At 47.7% G+C, this 18,119-nt stretch overlaps 1 protein-coding gene across 1 annotated transcript in view; it reads left to right on the forward strand.

The window, feature by feature from the left end:
- Nucleotides 1-14,062: 14,062 nt before the first annotated feature.
- KCNK10 (potassium two pore domain channel subfamily K member 10) overlaps nucleotides 14,063-18,119 on the forward strand; it is a gene marked incomplete at its 5' end in the record, with an annotated part of 62,950 nt that continues 58,893 nt past the window's right edge. The window contains one exon of the mRNA XM_081127577.1: nucleotides 14,063-14,084. Coding sequence (XP_080983703.1) covers nucleotides 14,063-14,084 — 22 coding nt within the window. The remainder of the gene's footprint in view (nucleotides 14,085-18,119) is intronic.

Consider the following 18,119-nt stretch of genomic DNA (forward strand, 5'->3'; position numbering starts at 1 on the left):
AAAGGGACCTTGGAGAGGAACCCCTTTAATTTTAGATCATCAATAAAGCTTCCATGAAACCCCATCTTCCCACGGGGGCCTCAGGAAATTCTTTTCCTCACAGCACCCCGAGAACTCCACTTCCACCAGTAACATTCCCACAGAGCAACCAAAGCAAACTTTTAAAAATGAAAATCATTCCGTGTCACACTCACAGCTTGGAATTCTCGAATAGTGTCCCTTTCCACTTGGCATTCACTCCGAGCTTTCGTTGGCCTGCAAAGGCCTGTGAGGTGGCTGTTGCTTCCTTCCTCTCCAGCCCTGATCTGGAGTCCAGCCCTCTCGAGACCTATTTTTGCCCCTTGAATAAACCAAGCCCCTCCTTAGCCTCAGGCCTTTGTAGGACCCGTTTTCTCCTCTTGGCGTGCCCTTCCATGGGATCGTTATGGGACTGGCTCCTCCTCACTTCTGAAATCTCAGCCCAGTGTCACCTCTTCGGTGATGCTTTTCTAAGCAGCCACCCATACAGGTCACCCTCTGTCGCAGTGCACACTGCACAATTCCCTGCATTATGCTCCTCGCTCAAGGACCATTTTCTTTCTATTTATTCATTTAATACGACAAAACTAAAAAGTTAAAGTAAAAATGCTAAAATGATATTTCTATGAAGTCAAGGGAGGAGAGTTTTAAGGTGGGGAATTTAATTAGAAGCTTTAAATGCTCTACAAAGACTAAAGATGATGATGATGACGATAAAGATAATGACAGTGACAGTGAGGACCAACATTTATCGTTGCTGTGAGCCTGGCACGGTGCCAGGCACTTTGCATACGTTATGTTATTCAGTCCTGACGAGACCTCTGTTGTCAGGGAAAGCTCTCATTCCCATTTTACAGAGGAAAGCATTGAGGCTTATGGAGCTCGGGCACAGTGCCTACCTGGCACCCAGTAGCTGGAACTGATGTTTGCTCTGTGAGTAACTGGATTTCTCCGAGATCCTGGGGCTGGCACCTGTTGAAGCTGAGAGTCTAACCTGGGTCTGAGTGAAACCAAAGTCCGTGTTCATAACCCCTGGACTGTATTTCCTCAAATGATGATTGAAATGCTGAGATACCCCTTAGCAAAATGAGAAAGAGACGTATAATATGGCATAGATGATTTATTTATTTTAAACATGATAGCTAAAATTGATTTTCAGACAAAAGACCTTCTGACTTCTGGACTCCATCAGATTCTTTTGAAGGGATAGTTGAATTTTGTCAAAGTGTTAGGGATGAATCCAGATTGAGCGATTTCCTCCTTAAAATACACTAAGGATATGGTCTAATGATCGACCCAGATTCATCATGCGGGAAGACAGTGAAAACTCGGTCCCTGGGATGAGTGCAGTAGGAGGCGCACCCTAAGCCAAGTTCACAACGCAGTGGAGCACCCCGGGTGAGGCATCTTCTGGATGTGCTGGGTTTTAGTTTATTCTGTTACGAGACATATGCTTAGTGCTCGTGGTATGCTCAGCGCTCTTGCAGGCGGGTCGAGACTTCACACGACATTAATGGCATAGTCTTTGTCCTTGCCCAGCCCACCGTCTAATCAGGATGATGAAATTCCCCAGTGAGTGAATGAATTCATCAGTGGAGCGGACCAAGAATGTCCGGTGCGAGGTGGATCAAAATAAGAAATAGAAGAAGTGAAGGCTTTGAACTTCCATCACTCGGGGGAGGGAATGCACGTGGGTTGGTGGAGAGGAAAGGGGTGTGCTGGAGAATGTTCTAAGCACAAGCAAGATGGTCCACATTTTCAAGGTTTGGCCAAGGGGGAGGAAAGGCAGAGTCCCCCTCCGGAGGAATCAGAGGGAGTCTGGAAAAGAGTGTTAGAGAAATGAGAGCTGTCCGTAGAGGCAGTGAGATGTGGCTGGTTGTGGGGAGCTGCTGTGGCTCCTGAGACCTGATGTGACATGAAGGAATATTCGTAAGGGATGAATCTAGTAATGGGGATGGGATATTTGGGAGCAAAATCAGTTTTGAACTGGAAATACTAGTTAGGGTCAGGTTTCTTAACTTCAGCCTTTGCTATGCCACATTCAATTTTTAATTTTTTTTGGCCATATTTGAATATCACCTGGACCGCTAGTTAGAAGAAAGGTCTGAATAGAGGGACAACGCAGAGGTCTAGGGATCTATTGGCCACCAGCATAGTGGAGGCAGTTCCTTCTTTTAAATTATAAGAAGGAGAGCGGTGTCATCATGAGGAATGGAACATTGGGGAGCATTGATCGCAGGGGAAATCGAAGGTAACGATTGCTGTTGTGCATGTGGGCGAGGGGGAGGTGGCGTCCGACAGATAGCACTTCACTACGACAGAGCAGAGGCAGCCAGTCCATAGTCCGTGGATTCCTTTTATTTTGTCTCTAAGCGCCCACAATGAGAAAGAGCTGTATCATTTCTGTGCCGACGTTTATGCTCCAGGGTCATTTAGGTCGCACTGAAAATGGACATCATTGCTCTTGATTTGTACAAGGGTAACATGTCTTGGGAAACTGGCCTATAGTCTTCTGTGAAAAGCCATTTGAGTGACTTGCTTTTATCTCTAGAGTGGCCATTTCCCCTGTATGTAGGGACACTTATTGACAGGACTCCTCTATTCCAATGCCTTGTGTTTCACCTGTAAAGGACCTGACCTCCCGTGGCTGTGGATGCAGTTCTCCCTCAACACAGAGACAGGCCTAGTGTGGATGTAGCCAAGCAAACAGCAGACGAAGGCTTAACAAGAGCAGGGCCCGGAATTCAGAGTGAAGAGAGGGGTGGCTCTCTCTGATGCTGGTGACATCTGTCACTGGAAGTGTTCCCGGAGAACCTTTTAAGTTTATGAATCTCGAAAATCTATCTATATTTTGGGTTCTTTATCTGTCTGTTTTATATAATGCCTACCTCTGTAGCACACTGATGGATTTTTATTGATTTTTAGAGAGAGAAGGGAGAGAGAGTGAGAAAGAGAGAGAAAGATGGATGTGAGAGAGAAACATCGATTGACTGCCTCCTGCACCCACCCTGACTGGGGATTGATGGTAGGAATAGTAGGAAACACTCAAAACCTGGGTATGCGCCCTGACCGGGAATCAACCCTGTGACCCTTCCATGTGCAGGACAATGCCCCAACCAACTGAGCCACACTGGCAGAGCAAAATGCACTAATTTTTTTTTTTTAAATATATCTTTATTGATTTCAGAGAGAGGAAAGGAGAGGGAGAGAGAGAGGTAGAAACATTAATGATGAGAGAGTCATTGATCGAGCCCGCAACCCGGGCATGTGCCCTGACAGGGAATCGAACCCCGATCGCCTGGATCTTAGGTCGACGTGCTCCAAGCACCCTGAGCTTTCTAGTTCTTTCACAGCGGGCTAGATGCTACATCTCTCCAGCCCCTGCCATGGTCCACAGCTGCAAGTTCATGGCCCTGTCCTTTGGGCAAATGTTGCCTTGTCTTTAAGAGAAACTAATAGCACGTGTTCATCTTCTTACTGAACTGATCCCTTTCCAAGATTGTTTGTCAAAATGCCAGTGGGGTCCTGCTTCAAGCTGAGGTAGCAGGCGGATAGACTAGGAAGAGCCCAGTGAAACCGCTCTTTAGTGTTTCACAGAGAAACCACCTGGCGATTTTAAAGGGCAAAAAGAGAGTACATTAAGGTGAGTCTGAAGGGAATCATTTGAATACTAAAGGCCATATTATTCTTGATTTTTGCAAGAGTTTCCTTTGGTGGAAATGGAAATGTTACATGAAGGACAAGGTGAGGGGAAGGTTGGCCTCCTGATTAGGAGTGGTGTCACAATGACAGTGACACAGCTGCTGGGATGACTGGCACCAGCTTACCTGGGTATGTTAGATGCTGGTAGGACAAGGAGAGGAGGGAGAAGGTGAGGAGGGTCGGCCCAGACTCTGGGATGGGGCTCATGAACTTGGAAAGTGCTGATGCCTCCCCAGCTCTGAGCCGAGAAAGTGCCACAGGCGAAGGTTTCCTGAGCTCTCCCTTCTGTGGGGCAGGCTGCTGGGGGAGGGTTTGCATTTCCACCTTCTTATTTCCTGAGACCACTCTGTCCCCATGCCTTTGGTTGCACCCGGAGCCTAGGAGACACATTTTAGACACAATCACAGATTGGCTAATAGAAAAATGCTTGTTAAATTATGGCAGACATAGGGTGGCCAGACATTCTGGTTTTTTAAGATAGCAATTATTTTTTAATACTGGTGACTGATTAAATGCATTCTATATGGGGGTTAATTTTGGGATATTTGTAAGATTTTACATGTATAAAATCACAAGTCAGAAAAATTCAGTGGCATACCATGGCTTCATTTCCTTTTTCCTTCCTTCTCTCCCTTTTTCTCTGCCGTTCTGTCTATCTGTCTCTCTCTGTCTCTTTCTCCCTCACTCACTCTCCCTTTTCTCTCTTTCACTGGTTACTCTGGGATAGACTTTGGACTCAGAACTTGGGATACAAAGATGAATAATTACCGTCCCTGACTGCCAGGGACCGGTAAAGGAATTCATTTATTGTATCCAACAGCTATTTATAAACTATGGTGTAGCGGACACTAGTCTAGGGTTGGAATGCAGCAATGAACAAACAGACCAAATCTTATATCCCAGGTGGGAAGTCTGGGTTCCAATGGGGGGACACACAACAAACGAACAAATACAGAATACAACTGGGCTCATGCTACTATTTCAGCTGCGAAGACAATAAAGTCAGGCAATGGGCTGGAACGTGACTAGAGGGGAGACTGGCCTTTCTGAAGTGGGGTGGTGAGGCAGAGGCCTCTCTGAGGAGGTCACATTGAGAAAGAGCTACCCTGCAAGGATCTGGGCAAGAAAGTTCCAGCTAGAGGGCACAGCAAATGTGAAGTCCCCGAGGTGGGAGCTAACTTGAGAAAAACTAAAGGATCAGGGTGGCTGGAGGGTGTTGTGGTGGGCAATGAAGTTGGAGAGATGGGCAGTGGCCAAACTGTAGCGAACTAAGGAAGGAAGTTTGGATGCTCTTTGGGGTGAAATGGGGATGATCTGGAGTGTTTTAAGCAAGGGGGAGGTGGGGTTGAATTTACGTTTTAGAAAGAAGTCACCTGGCTGCTGTGTGGTGAAGGGGAGAGAGCAGGGGCAGGAGTGGAAGAGCTGGCTGGTTAGGACACTGCTGTGCGGCTTGGATTGGGGCTGTGAGGCTGGGTGGGGAGCGGTGGACATCAGGATATATTTGGAAGGGAGAGTTGGCCAGATTGGCCGACACGTGGCTGGTGGCACAGAATGGAACCACGAATGACTCAGGACTTTTGGGCTAAACTGCTGGGTGAACAGCAGTGCCAGTAACTGACTCAGGTGGTCTGGAGAAGAGGCAGATTTCGGGCAGGGGTATTATGAGTGAAAACAGGATTTCTCTTAAATCATGTTCTGGTTAAATTTGAGAAGCGAAATGGACATTTAAGGTGTATACTTTTATGATAGCTTTGGAGATCACGTAGTGTCACTTCTGCCTTAGTCACAGCCTGTCCGGATTCAATGAGACGGAGCATAAATTCCACCTTCTCATGGGGAGAATAGCACAGTCATACAGTGAGAAGAGCATGCAGGACGGGAGAGGTTGCGGCCAGTTTCAGAAACACATCGTCTACCATGAGGCTTAACCAGGAAATCATTTGTGAGACTAACTGGGCTTAAAGGATTCAATTTCTTCTAAATTTTGGACATGCTCTGAAATCAGGGTCCCTTGTATTTATTAAAGGACTTGACTGCTCTTAACCTAACTTGTATTAGAGTTCAAAGGTTGACACATTAGAACTGGTAAGCACTCATTCGTTTAAGGAACATGGATGGAACACTTACTTTGTACAAGACCTGTGCGAATTGCTGTGGGGGCAAATCGAGATACCACAAGACATCAACAAGCTAAAAGGTGAAGACCAATACAGTTGACTTTCAATTAACTAGTCTCTGGAGAGGAAGAAAGCCATTGACAATCCCTAATGATAATTACAATAAAAGTACTCAAAACAAAACACAAAGTGAATGTAATGGAAATTTGTTCAGTTGGCATTGCACTCAATGTTCAGAAATATATTTCTTAGTCTAAAGACTTTATCAATTAATTATTACAATTTAGCAATTATTCAATACTTACTCTAACCATTCAATATACTAAGCGCCCTACAAGAATGATATCATTTAATTTGCAATGTAATCCAATGAGGCAGATTACTATGTCAGTTTTACAGATAAGGGAGAGATTGGTAGGGAGGTTAAGTGACACAGGCTGGCATTTGTACCGGGGTCTTCTGCTCTCACAGTGTATGTACAAAGCTGGGACAAGACTCAAAGTTCTGGATTTTCTCTTTAATGCTCTTTTCTCTAGACTCATGCTTTCCAGTCGTGTTTCATGAATTGTCTGAGTCCTAAGGGGAACTTAGGACCCAGCAAGTATTGAGAGGGAGGAAAAGCTCGTATGACTCTGGGCCCCTTCTCTAAATTTCAACCAAATAAACTTTCTGAGATATGTTACATTATATATATTCTATTACACTTGTGATATTATATATATTTATGTTATATCATAACCTATTATACTTACTTATATATAGCAATACAGTATATAAAATACTGGTTTGATAGAAAATCAGTGATACTTGAATGAAAAGAAACTCCCTGGTACCTGTGACACTACCTAGAGAATTCCATAGAATGAGCTTTACGTGGAAGTTCTCAGGGAATTAAGGCACTAGTGGCTGTGCTGGAGAAGTCAAGTACTTACTCCATGACTCACCTGTTTTAGCCCCACGGTTCTGGAGCAAATGGCTTTGCTGATTTCGGGACATCCCAGTTAGAAGCTTAAATGCAGCTGGCTTCTGAGGGGCCATTAGAAATCTTTAAAAGGCAGGGCGCTCTTAGAAATGCCCACAAATTCCGAGACAGCCAGTCAGAGTCATTCGCTGTTTTAATTGAGGGCACCAGTTTCTGTGCCTTCCTTTCTCCCCTGTTCTCTGAGGTGGAGAAAACAGAACCACAAGACTGAATTTTCAATGACCCCTTCAGAGGCCATTTCAAAGCAATTAAGTACAAGTTGAATCTAAAATGCAGGACGAATTAACTATCAGCTAGGACTTTCTATGAAGATTCTGTTCCTTGGTTAAAACCCGAGAACTCAAAGGTTAGATTTAACTGTCTATGAAAATGGTTTTTATTCTCTTGGGGTTTTTTTCCTGAGCTGTGCTGTTTACAGACATCTTGCTTCCACAGTTAACATTCATTTGGCAAGCTGAATGTAACATTTGCATTCTACACTGATTGATTGAGCCCTACTGTGTGCCAGTATTCAATAACTAATTTGTGCTTCGATCAAATTAGATTTTCAAATAATGTCTCATGGTTCTTATAACAGTTCCTTGAAAGGGAATCTGCTTATGGTGGCTGCTCAGTTGTGACTAACCTATCACATACTGAGTGTGCCTGGGTAACAGATTTGGGTCTGGGTGTGGTATATGGAAGAGGGATTCACCCCTTGAAAACGAACGACGGCATGCTCTTGCTTTAGGACCTGTTTCTTGGGGAGCAACTTAAGGACTAGCATAGAAGCTTGGCACATTTCCATGTGATCCATGTAAGGGTCTGTCTGCTCTCTGAGGTTTGGAGGCATGCTCTAGAACCTGAGTGCTTGGTCTTTTCTGAAAGTACCGCCACCCCAATTCATCCAGCCTTGATTTCCTGGACAGCGGGGTTCTCTCATCACCTTTGTGTCCTCTGGTGCCTGAAGCACAATAGACACTTGGCAGACACTCGTGGAATCCATTCTGGGACCCTGAAGTGAGCTTTTACTGTAGGCTGTGCACTACAGTTGAGACAAAAGGACCATGCTCAAGAGATATCCAGAGGAATTTACCTTCTGGCAGGAGGAATTACTAGTGAGAAAGGACTGCAGCTATTTGGGGGGTAGGGTGAGGTGTCGGTTTAGCCAGAAGCTCTAGCCCACATTCAGCAGCTCCCTATCGTGGAAAATTTCCCCGAGGCTGGTTCACCCTGTGATCCCCCTGGCAGTACTGACTCTTGCCTTCGTCACACCCCCTTTCACCCCCTAGACCTAGGTGTTGCTGGGAGTACACGGAGCTGGCTTACTGAGGCTTCCCTTCCTGCCTTTGGACATTCATTCCCCCAACGCAAGTCTCTTGACCCCTCGAAGACTCCACTCATTAAAGCTAATGATAATGTTTCATGATCGCTTCTTTGTCTTGGGAGAAATGGGCCTGTCCGTTTCCTGCGTCATTCTGGGCCCAGCCGGGAGAGGAACAAAGCAGGTAGTGTTCCCCTGCTGGTTCAGCGCCGGCTCACCCCCACGCACCGCAGGCCTGCGCCTGGGGCTGCATTTGCAGCAAGTCATGGACATGCTGATGTCAGCAGCAGCGGTGCCGCACTGGAGGAGCCACTTCCCAGGGAGTTGGAGGGTGACGCTGGAAGGCAAAGCTATTTTCTAGGGTATTTCATAGACACTGTTTTCTTCCTTAGACGGATTTCATTCATTTTTGCCACTTAGTAGGCACAGCAAAGGAAGAACTATCTAAAACAAATTTTCCCCATCTAAGTTTTTGGTAGGAGGTTTTTAGTGGCTATGAAATGAGCCAGAAGCACTGAGCCATGAAGCTGCTGAGACTGTTTGCTGAGCAGAGTGTACTGGGGCATGGAGACTCCATCTCCGTGACCCCGGGAGAAGGGCAAAGCAAGGGTACCCCTCACTCTACATCAACGGTTCGTTCTTAAAACTCTGTAGATATAAGCCAAAGCCCATTTACATGCACACAGAGCTTTCTGTTTTAACCCATTCTGCAGAAAATTCATCTGTAAATATCTGTTGCAGAGGGATTTCCATCCACGATTTCAGGTTTGTTTATAGGAAGATCCACCTTAATATCTTCATGCCCTGGGTCCTGACTGCTGGCTCTGAGCAGGGAAGCAGGGCAGGCTTGCAGTGCAGCTTCCAGGGCGGGTGAGGGAGAAACTAATCCCTGAGGCCGTTCAGTTTCTCTAGCAGCCGGGATGTGGACCCTGAGCAGAAGGAAAGAATAACAGTTTCCAGGAAAGGGAGTTGAGTCTATTAGCTGAAGAGTGAGGTGCTGGGCATGGAACCTAAGCTGACGGGAAAGGAAGAAAGGGAACTTAGGGAGGACAGGATAGAGGGCGAGATGGTGCGACAGGATGGGACCTGGGAGTCACTGAGGGTGAGAGCCCACAGGAGAGCATGCTCAGGTCTGAAGTGGGTTTCCTTAATGGGGTATTTCAGAGGAAGGGCCATTTCGTGCAATGACAGGGCCACTGGGGGAGGAGGCAATTGTAGTGGGTGCTGTCAGTGTTCCCAGCTCTCACAGATGGTCTTCCTGGACCTGTGTGCCCATCCTCCAGAGTCTGTGTGCTTGTCCCCGCAGTGCCTACCTACAACTGTTCTCAGAGGACTGTGCTGGGCCTGCTAGAATCTCTTTCCAGGCTGGGCCTGGACATTTATATTCCCCAGGGCTTGTTTGAAGCCAGTGACTGACTGGGTAAGAGAGTGAAAGTTTAGCCCCCTTACGTCAAGGCGAGATGAACTCGGAGATGTAACACATGTGGCAGAGCTCCCCAAGAGCTCAGGGAGAGATGGGGCCTCCCCTGGAATTGCACCCTCGCTTGGCTTCCTGCCCTTCGCGGCCCCGCTCCCTCACTCCCTGCTGGCCTTCTCCTGGAAGTGCTTCCTAAATAAATTGCTTGCAAACCAATGTTCATTTCAGGACCACTCCATGGGTCTACTTAGGAATCTGATCTGCATCAGTGGTTGAAGTAGAATGGAGATGGTGATAATGGTGATAGAATCGTGGCGATGGGCGTGCAGGTATTGGATGGATTGTCTGGGAGCACTGAAACTGCCCAGGAGGAAGGCCAGATCTGATGGAAGGCTTCAGGAACTCTAGGCGAGAAGTCGGGTCTACCACCAACGGCCATGAGGAAAAGGAGAGAGTGGAAGAGCCAGAGGGCTTGCGTCTCAGACGAACGGGGGCTTTGACACAGAGTGTAGACTATTGGTTTTCTGGGACAGAGTGGCCCTGATGTTGTGGGTGAGGGAGATTGAACAACCTGTACCTGAATGCCATGCTCAGAGGACAGCATCCTCAGGGGAAGTCCAGGTATCAGAGAGGAAAGCGGAGGAAGGCTCCCTGATGAGGCTGAGGAAGTAAGGGTGGTCTTCGGTTCTGTAGCGAGGGGTCTTGAGTGTTTGGGGGAAGGTTTGGGATGAGAGAGAAAGGGAAGGTTGGATCAGAGCAGAGGAAGCAGAGAGTAGAAAAGGGACCAAGGCTACATGGAGGGAGATGAAAGCTACAGGGGGGCTTACATCCCGTGGCTTTACAGGCCTCATGCTGCTCAAAAGAATTGTTTCCTCCGGTTTCCTCGTGGATGGTGGCTAGTACTGTTCCTGGCACCTAGTTGACATGCACTGGCTGAGTGAGCCGACGAATGACACAGCAAATTTCTAAATGCCTCCTCCTTGTTCATTATTGTAAAACATCGGTGCGCTTGTCACCTCAATGTATTTTACGCTCTGATAAATATGGAACTTTTTTTAAAATATGGAACTTACTGAAGTACCCCTAGCTACTCTCACCGTCATTGGGTGGGCTGCAATAAATAGATTTCCTAGGGCTAAGGAATTAGGCAATTGCATGGCTTATGGACTTGATCATAGAATTTGTCTCCCTAATGGGTTAACACGTTGTTCAGTTTTGCTTTCTACTGTGGACATTTTATTTTATTAGGGTTTTTTGGTTTTTTTTTTAAATATATCTTTATTGATTTCAGAGAGAGGAAAGGAGGGGGAGAGAGAAAGATAGAAACATCAATGATGAGAGAGTCATCGATCGGCTGCCTAGCCCACAACCCGGGCATGTGCCCTGACCGGGAATCAAACCCTGATCTCCTGGATCTTAGGTCGATGCTCAACCGCTGAGCCACGCCCGGCCGGGCTACTGTGGACATTTTAAAAGAATTAGTTAGATCAGTACAACTACTTATGTGTTTGCTGATATTGATGGGAGTCGGTTGGGGTTGGAGGAAAGCCTGGTGAGGGTGAGGTAGGGCTGAGCCGGGGCCTGAGCACGTGGCACATTGGAGGCCACGTGAAGAGTCACGGGAGTAACAGGGGTTTTAAGCAGGAGCAAGATTGGAATTTTAAGAGGATCCTCTGCTCCAGCCTGGTTGTGGGCATGCTCTGTGTGGAGCCCAGCAAGGAGAGGTATCTGCTTTAACAAGACACCTGGGAAAGGCAAGCCTGTCCCTTGAAGGAATAGGCCCTGACAATAGGATTTAATACACTTGGCTCCAGGGTAAAGGAGATATTTTTGGAAGCTGCAGCTGCTTCTATTATTTTTAATCCCTAAGGGAGGGGAAAAAATGTCTTTCCTTTGAAAAGTGCTGTGGTTAATTTAAATTGTGGAGGAAAAATATTAGGACAGGAGACAAAATATGTTATCCATGAAGCATTTGGGGACAAAGCAAAAGAACCCCAGCTGTGGCTGTGCACCTTTCGTCCTTGACCATGGAGTCAAGACCAATGAGTCTGAGGTCTGATGGGAGAACCACGAAGTAGGCAGCCCTGGGTTCCAAAAGATGAGCAGTCCAGTGGGAAAACTCCGGGGCTATTATGACCAGCTGCGGACGCATAAGGACTCACTCTGTCCTAGGCAATTTGTGCTCGTGTGGGTGATGAGGGTCCACTTCATTGTAGCAATGAAGGCAGCCCACCTACTTCAGGAGTAACCTACAATGCCCAGAAATTCTGGAACAGGCGTTCTTTTGAAGAGAGCTTCCTGGCAGCCAGGGAGAGAAAATGGTCTATGAGATAACCGTTAATGAGCAGCAACATAATGCTATATGGCAGCAACCAATTCAACAGACACACACTGAGGCCTTGTGAATGATGCTGCAGACAGAGAGATGGAATAAGAGCTGCTGTCTCTGATGCCCTGCTTCTTCTGTGTGCATTTCTGCCCCCTGCTATCCCTGGAAAGCTGCTCCCTTGAGCACCATCTTTCAGTCTCTTCTCATTCTATGTGTTCCTCTGGATCAGTTCATCCAGTCCTGTGCCTTCAATACTACTTCTATTCTCATTGCTCTCAAACCTGGCTAGATTTACCCCCATCCCGAATTCTAGTCCCTTAAGCCTAGTGTCTACTAATATCTCCACCTGGGGGTGCTATAGGAGCTGCAGGCCAAAGCCTCCTGCCTCTTCTGTCCTGGGGAACACCACGCCCTTCTAAGCCAGGTACCTGGGTGTCATCCCACCCTCCGCCCCCTCCACACTGCTCATGTAGGTTTTCCAGCCCTTGTCTCTGACCCCGCTTCTTTACCAACCCTGAAATCCTTATTCTCTGGGCCCTGTGTGTTGCTAAGGACCCTGATTGTGTGCCATGCCCCTGGTTATAAATACAACAGGAGATTTGGGGGAAATCAGGAGAAGCCATTTGCTTACTAGTCCTGAGAAGTCACTGGTCCTTTTAGCCCCAAATGAACCAGCAACCTTTGTACTCTTCCTGGGGTGGGAGTCCACTGGGGTGGGTTGGGGAGGGCTTCAGCCTTGGGGCCTTCTAATCCAAATCATGCTGTTTGGTCCTAGTCAGAGGGACCCAGATAAGCAGATTGCAGGGAAATTCTGCCTGCTTGGCACCAGAGAGGTGACTCACCAAGGGTGATTCATGCCATTCAATAGATTTTTTTTCCACCTAACGAATATTTTGTGTCCATGAGTAAACCAGAAACTTCTAGCCCTTTGTGAAGAGAATAAGAAAGCTCAGTGTTTGGAGCACAGTGAAGAGAATCACTTCTCTGTCCCCTTTCCAATAGGACCAATTGACAATGGAACCATGAATAGCTCTGCTTGAACTATTGACTTTCTGAGAACTTAACACCTTGACTTGGGATATCTGTCTATGGAATAAAAAACATGCACATAATAGTACCAGGGCTACTCATATCAATCAGACTCAGTGAACTCTGCAGTTAGATTTTCTTGGGGGCAGGTGCGTGAGCTTGATATTATAAATGCCAGCTCCAGGCAGATCTATGGAGGGATGCATGAATGAGTTCAGATCTATGGAGGGATACGTGAATGAGTCCTAGTTCAATTATAACTAGGAGCCTTCCAGGTGTAGCACTATGCTAAGCTCCACACTGAAACACCGAGAAAGCATAGAGGAAGGGCATCTGATCCCACCGGGGGTTGGACAGCCAGGGAGGACTTCTTGGAGATGGTGACATATGAAATAAGTTTTGAAGTATAAGGAGGAGTTGGCCAGATAAAGAGTGGGGAGGAGAAAGGCATCTGGGAAGCAAGACCCACTCTTCTGGGCTCAGCATGCAGGGACCTGGGTGCTGCTGGGTTTGGCTGGGGCGAAGGTTGTGTGTGAGGGCGTGGCGGTGGGAGAGGCTGGGGAGACAGCCGGCACCAGTTTCTGGAAAGGAGTCTAGGTGCAGGCCACGGAGCCAGCACTCATTCTGAGTCCCTGTGGTGCCCCAGGGGAGCTTAAGTACAAAGTGGATGTGACAGATTCACACCTCGGGGATTGCCGCCTGGCTGCGCTGTGGAAGATGGACTTAAAGGAGGCTGTCCCGGTGATGCAGGTGAGACCAGGGTCTGGACAGATGTGAGTGAAGGTGGCAGCGTATTCTCAGCTCCCTCTTCCTCCCCTCTCAGCCTCATTTCCTCTCACCTGGGCTGTCTGTCTCTAAAGCTTCCCAGAAATTTCACGATACCTTGGTCTTTTCCAACTGGAAACAAAGCCTGAAGTTTTAAAGAGGGCGAGGAGGAAAGAGCAGATGAAGCTCAAAGGGAGAGCCTTCTCCGTGGTGACATTTTGGGGCCCTGGCTTGCTCATTTAGTGTGTGGAGACTGAGCTGTCACTGTACTCTTACCAGGACCAGCGAGAGCACCTTTAATTTACAGCCGTCCCGTGGAAACTGGAAAAACAGGGTTTGGAATCAGAGGGCGCACACATGCTCTTTCTGTTCTTCTCACAGTCAGATCATGGCTGGAACCATGTCACAGCTGCTGTGGCAAGGTGGGCAGATGGGGTAAAATTGTCTGCCCTTCATTTCTTCTTTTCTCTTCCCAGTACACACCCCTCCCCTATGCTCTGGGCAGCCTTTGGGGTTCCCGGCACAGCTGTAGCCTGCGGCTCTTCGGAAGCTCTGAGCTGCCGAGCAGGTGGCCCTGGCACAACTCTGGACCTGAGGGCCTGTCGTGGGGAGAGGCAGGTGTTCTCTGCCTCTTGCCGGTGTGTTGTGGTCACAGTTGTACTTTGCCTGGGTCAATAGGCAGAGTCACGTTGCTGTGCAACAGTGGCACCTCTGAAGTGGCTGCATCTCAGGTTTCCAAGAGACCCTGAGCCCTGCGGGTGACATTTGTTTCAGGTGGTGTGGAGGAGTGGAGGCACTTGGGAGTTAAGTGTCTGAAGACAGGTCCAAGGACATCACTGCTTGTGATAGGCTAGTCCAGATCACCTTTCAGGGCCTCAGTTCCTCTCCCGTCAAGGGGAGATAGATAATGACCCCTCGCCTTTCGTGAAGATAAGCTAGGTTCCCATATGATAAGATCTTTGTCCACTCTCCCACCAACTCTGACGGCAGGGATGTTTTTTTATTTACTTATATATCCCCAGCGCCAAGCATGTTGCCTGGCAAACTCAGATGTTGTTGATTGAATGCATGAATGGATGGTGCACCGAGTGTACAGAACGACATGGAAAACTCTGAATAATGTAAAATTACTAAGAACACGTTCAACCAAGAAAAAGTAGATTTCCACACCAGCCCTCCTGTCTACCTACATTTAGGTAAAAATGGATGGGCTAATGTTTGTGAGGAAACGTTTTAAAATGAACATGAGCAGAAGAGATATTGTCTGCCTGCCTTTCCTGTCTCATCAGTTGGAGCCGAGAAGCAGGATAGGCTGTTACTGATGTGACCCACCCACTATTGATTCATCTTGTGGGGAAAACCTCCATCACCTCCAGGAAATGATAATGGTTAGTCTCAGAGACTGGAAAATATTTTCATGCCTGTCAGAGATAAGTGCCTCTGAGTTTTGGACAAAAGGGCCTTTTCCACCTGGAATTTCTTTGTTTCCTATTTTTCTGTTCCTATGCTCCAGAGAGAACTGATTTTGAAGTCAGATTTCTCTCATTTTAATCCTGGCCCCACCACTCCCTGCCCACGTGGCCTCTGTTGAGTCATTGAACCTCTCTGGGTCTCAGTTTTTTCTTCTGTGAAGTAGGGATGGGTGGTGGCCATGAGCAAGCGTGCACCTTGTAGGCCTCCAACTGGAGGGAGCATAATCGACCAAGAACCTGGGCTGCTGCTGTGGGGGTCCACTGTGGGCTTGCCCCGTGGGCACCTCCCAGCCCGTGACTGAGTGCGCAGGGACTCTAAGGCAGGTGTCTTCCTGGGAGACACACGACTCCTTAGATGGCCAACTTTGGCTCAAGATCTCCTCGACTGCCATACTGAACCTTCCTTAGGCTGCAGGCGGTCTACGATGCTTTTGTCTATCCTTCCCTCCCTCTCTTCTTTACTTGGGGCCAGACTCACAACGTGCTAACCTCCAGATGGACTCCCATCTTCTCTCACATATGCGTTTCCCCTAATAAAATCCATGCACAAAATCCCCCCCTGGTGTCTGCTTCTGGGAGGACCTGGACTCACACAGGGCAACAATGCTTCCTGGTGAGGGCCACACGCAATGATGTAAGCAACGTGTTTATTCGAGTGTTTACTAAAGTAAGTGCCCAGTAAGTGGTAGGATGGCCCATTGCTTTCACCACCACCTCTGCCATCATCACCTGGCCTTTTGCTCCTTGGCTGGCATCAGGCACAGAGAGCTCCAGCAGCATCCCAGGTCACAAGGCACCTTTGTATTAGAGTGAGAGCCACTGTGGCTTCAGAGGAGAAGAAATGGATCAATTAAAACACCCTTTAAAAATTTAACCAATTAAAGCAAAAGGCAAACCAAATTCTTTTCCAGCCAATGAAATGTGTAGCCAACTTTGCTAAGGCAACCAACTCCAATTTTAGTCCGATGCACAAAAGGTTTTTAATGTTTGGAGGTCCCTGCCAGTGCTCCTGATATCTGCAAATATGCTCCAGTCAATAAACCGGGCAGCTCACTTGCTGGTCCTGAGAACCCTGTGGGGCTTAAAACAATTGGCCTTTATTATTCATATTTTGCAGCTAAGGAAACAGAGAAACTAAGAGGCAGTTTCAAGGTCACCCAGATGTTCATGGGTTTGGGACTAGAACTCTGTTTTTCACTCCTGGTGCTTTGGAAACTCAGGGACTGGTCGATTCTGTTCAAACCCTGTTCCCAGGGATGGTCTCTTAGCAAACTGGCACCCATGAACTGGCTTGAAAAGACCTTTCTCAAGCTCAATTCTTCCCAGCCTCGGGGTTTCTAGAAACCCTAGAACCATCGTGATGCAGGAGTCAGTGAAGAAGACCCAGTTCAGCTGGCCTCCATGCTTAGGGCCATCATTTGTCACACAGTGAGGCTTCATCCTGATGGTTGCTACCTGATGCTGTGGACTATGTTCTCTAAGTACATTGTCACTCTCCCCACCCCCACGATGGGAGGGACAGTGACTCAGCCCCACCACCACACAGCTCCCCATGCCCATTTAGTGCTAAATGAATGCTTGTTACAGAGGGTGGTGGTGATTCTGATGGAGCTTTGTTTATAGTTTGAAGGAATTACCAGCAATAACAATAACAGAAAACAAATACTTGCTCTATGCTTAGCATTGGGCCAAAATATGGAGATCCAATGATTGAAAAACGCACTTTCTGACTCCAAGGAGTCTATAGGCTCATGGGGAGACAGAGGTGCCAAGTCTGCCTGGAGAGTCCAGGATGGCTTCACAGAGGAGGCAGCTTTGAGCTGAGACTGAGGAGGCTGGAAGTTTCCCAGGCAGATGAGGGTGGGGAGGGGGCTTCTGGACCAGGGACAGCCGTGAAGGTGTAGAGGTATGAACAGCACTCTGCTGGTTGGAGGGCCTGCTGTCCAGTCTTGCTGGAATGCCAAGTGGTTGTCCACTCAACACCACTCATCCACATTGTGTGTACGGTTTGGATGCACCAACATTTCTTCCTTCCTACCATTCTCTGTTCTTTTCATCAACCATCATTGATTGGCCTCCCACTGTGTACCAGGCACTGTGCAGGACACTGGGGCACAAAGGTGAGGGGGCAGCCGAAGTGCCTGCCCTCCTGCAGCTCTAAGTCGAATGACAAGTAGACAGGCTCTATCAATACCTCAGTGCAGTGGGTGTGGGCCAAGGGAGACTAAATTAATGGGGGGGGGGGGGCAGGATGTTAGTTCCTGTTGCTGCTGAGACTAATCGCTGCATATGTAGTGGCTGAAAAAACACACAAATTAATCATTTTATGGTTTGGGAGGTCAGAAGTTCAAAATCTGTCTCACTGAGAGGAGATTAAGGTGTAGGTGGGGCTGAATCCTTCTGGAGGCCCGAGGGGAGAATCTGTTCCTTGTCTTTTCCAGCTTCTAAAGGCAGCCTGAATCCCTGGGCTCATGGTTATCACTCTGACCTCTCTTTCTGTCCTTATATCTCTCTCTTTCTCTGGTACTCCCTCCTCCCTCTTATAAGGACACTTAATTGAGCTCACCAGATAATCCAGGAAAATCTCCCTATCTCTAGATCCTCAGTTAAGTCACATCTGCAAAGTCCCTTTGTTCCATGTAAGGTAATATAGGCATAGGTCCTGGGGATGCTATTGTGGACATCTTTGGGGACCATTATTCTTCAGACCACAGTGGGAACAAGGGAGAGGTGCTTCCATAGTGGTACTTAACCCCAGATTTATGGGTCAGAAGTTGGGTGGAAGCGGAAGCAGGTAGGTGACCTAGGAGGCTGCTGGATTGATCCGGGTAAGACATGGTAATGGCCTGGAGGAGGCTAGTAGCTGTGGGTTTGGTGAGAAGTGCAAGGGATTGAGATAACAGCAAGGAGGTCGAATGGATGGAAGATGAGGGCAAGGTTGCAAGACAGCTGCCCTAGACAAGGCTCACCCTCTCAGGACCACGG

Source organism: Miniopterus schreibersii, assembly GCF_964146895.1.
Source record: "Miniopterus schreibersii genome assembly, chromosome: 1".
Taxonomy (NCBI): Eukaryota; Metazoa; Chordata; class Mammalia; order Chiroptera; family Miniopteridae; genus Miniopterus; species Miniopterus schreibersii.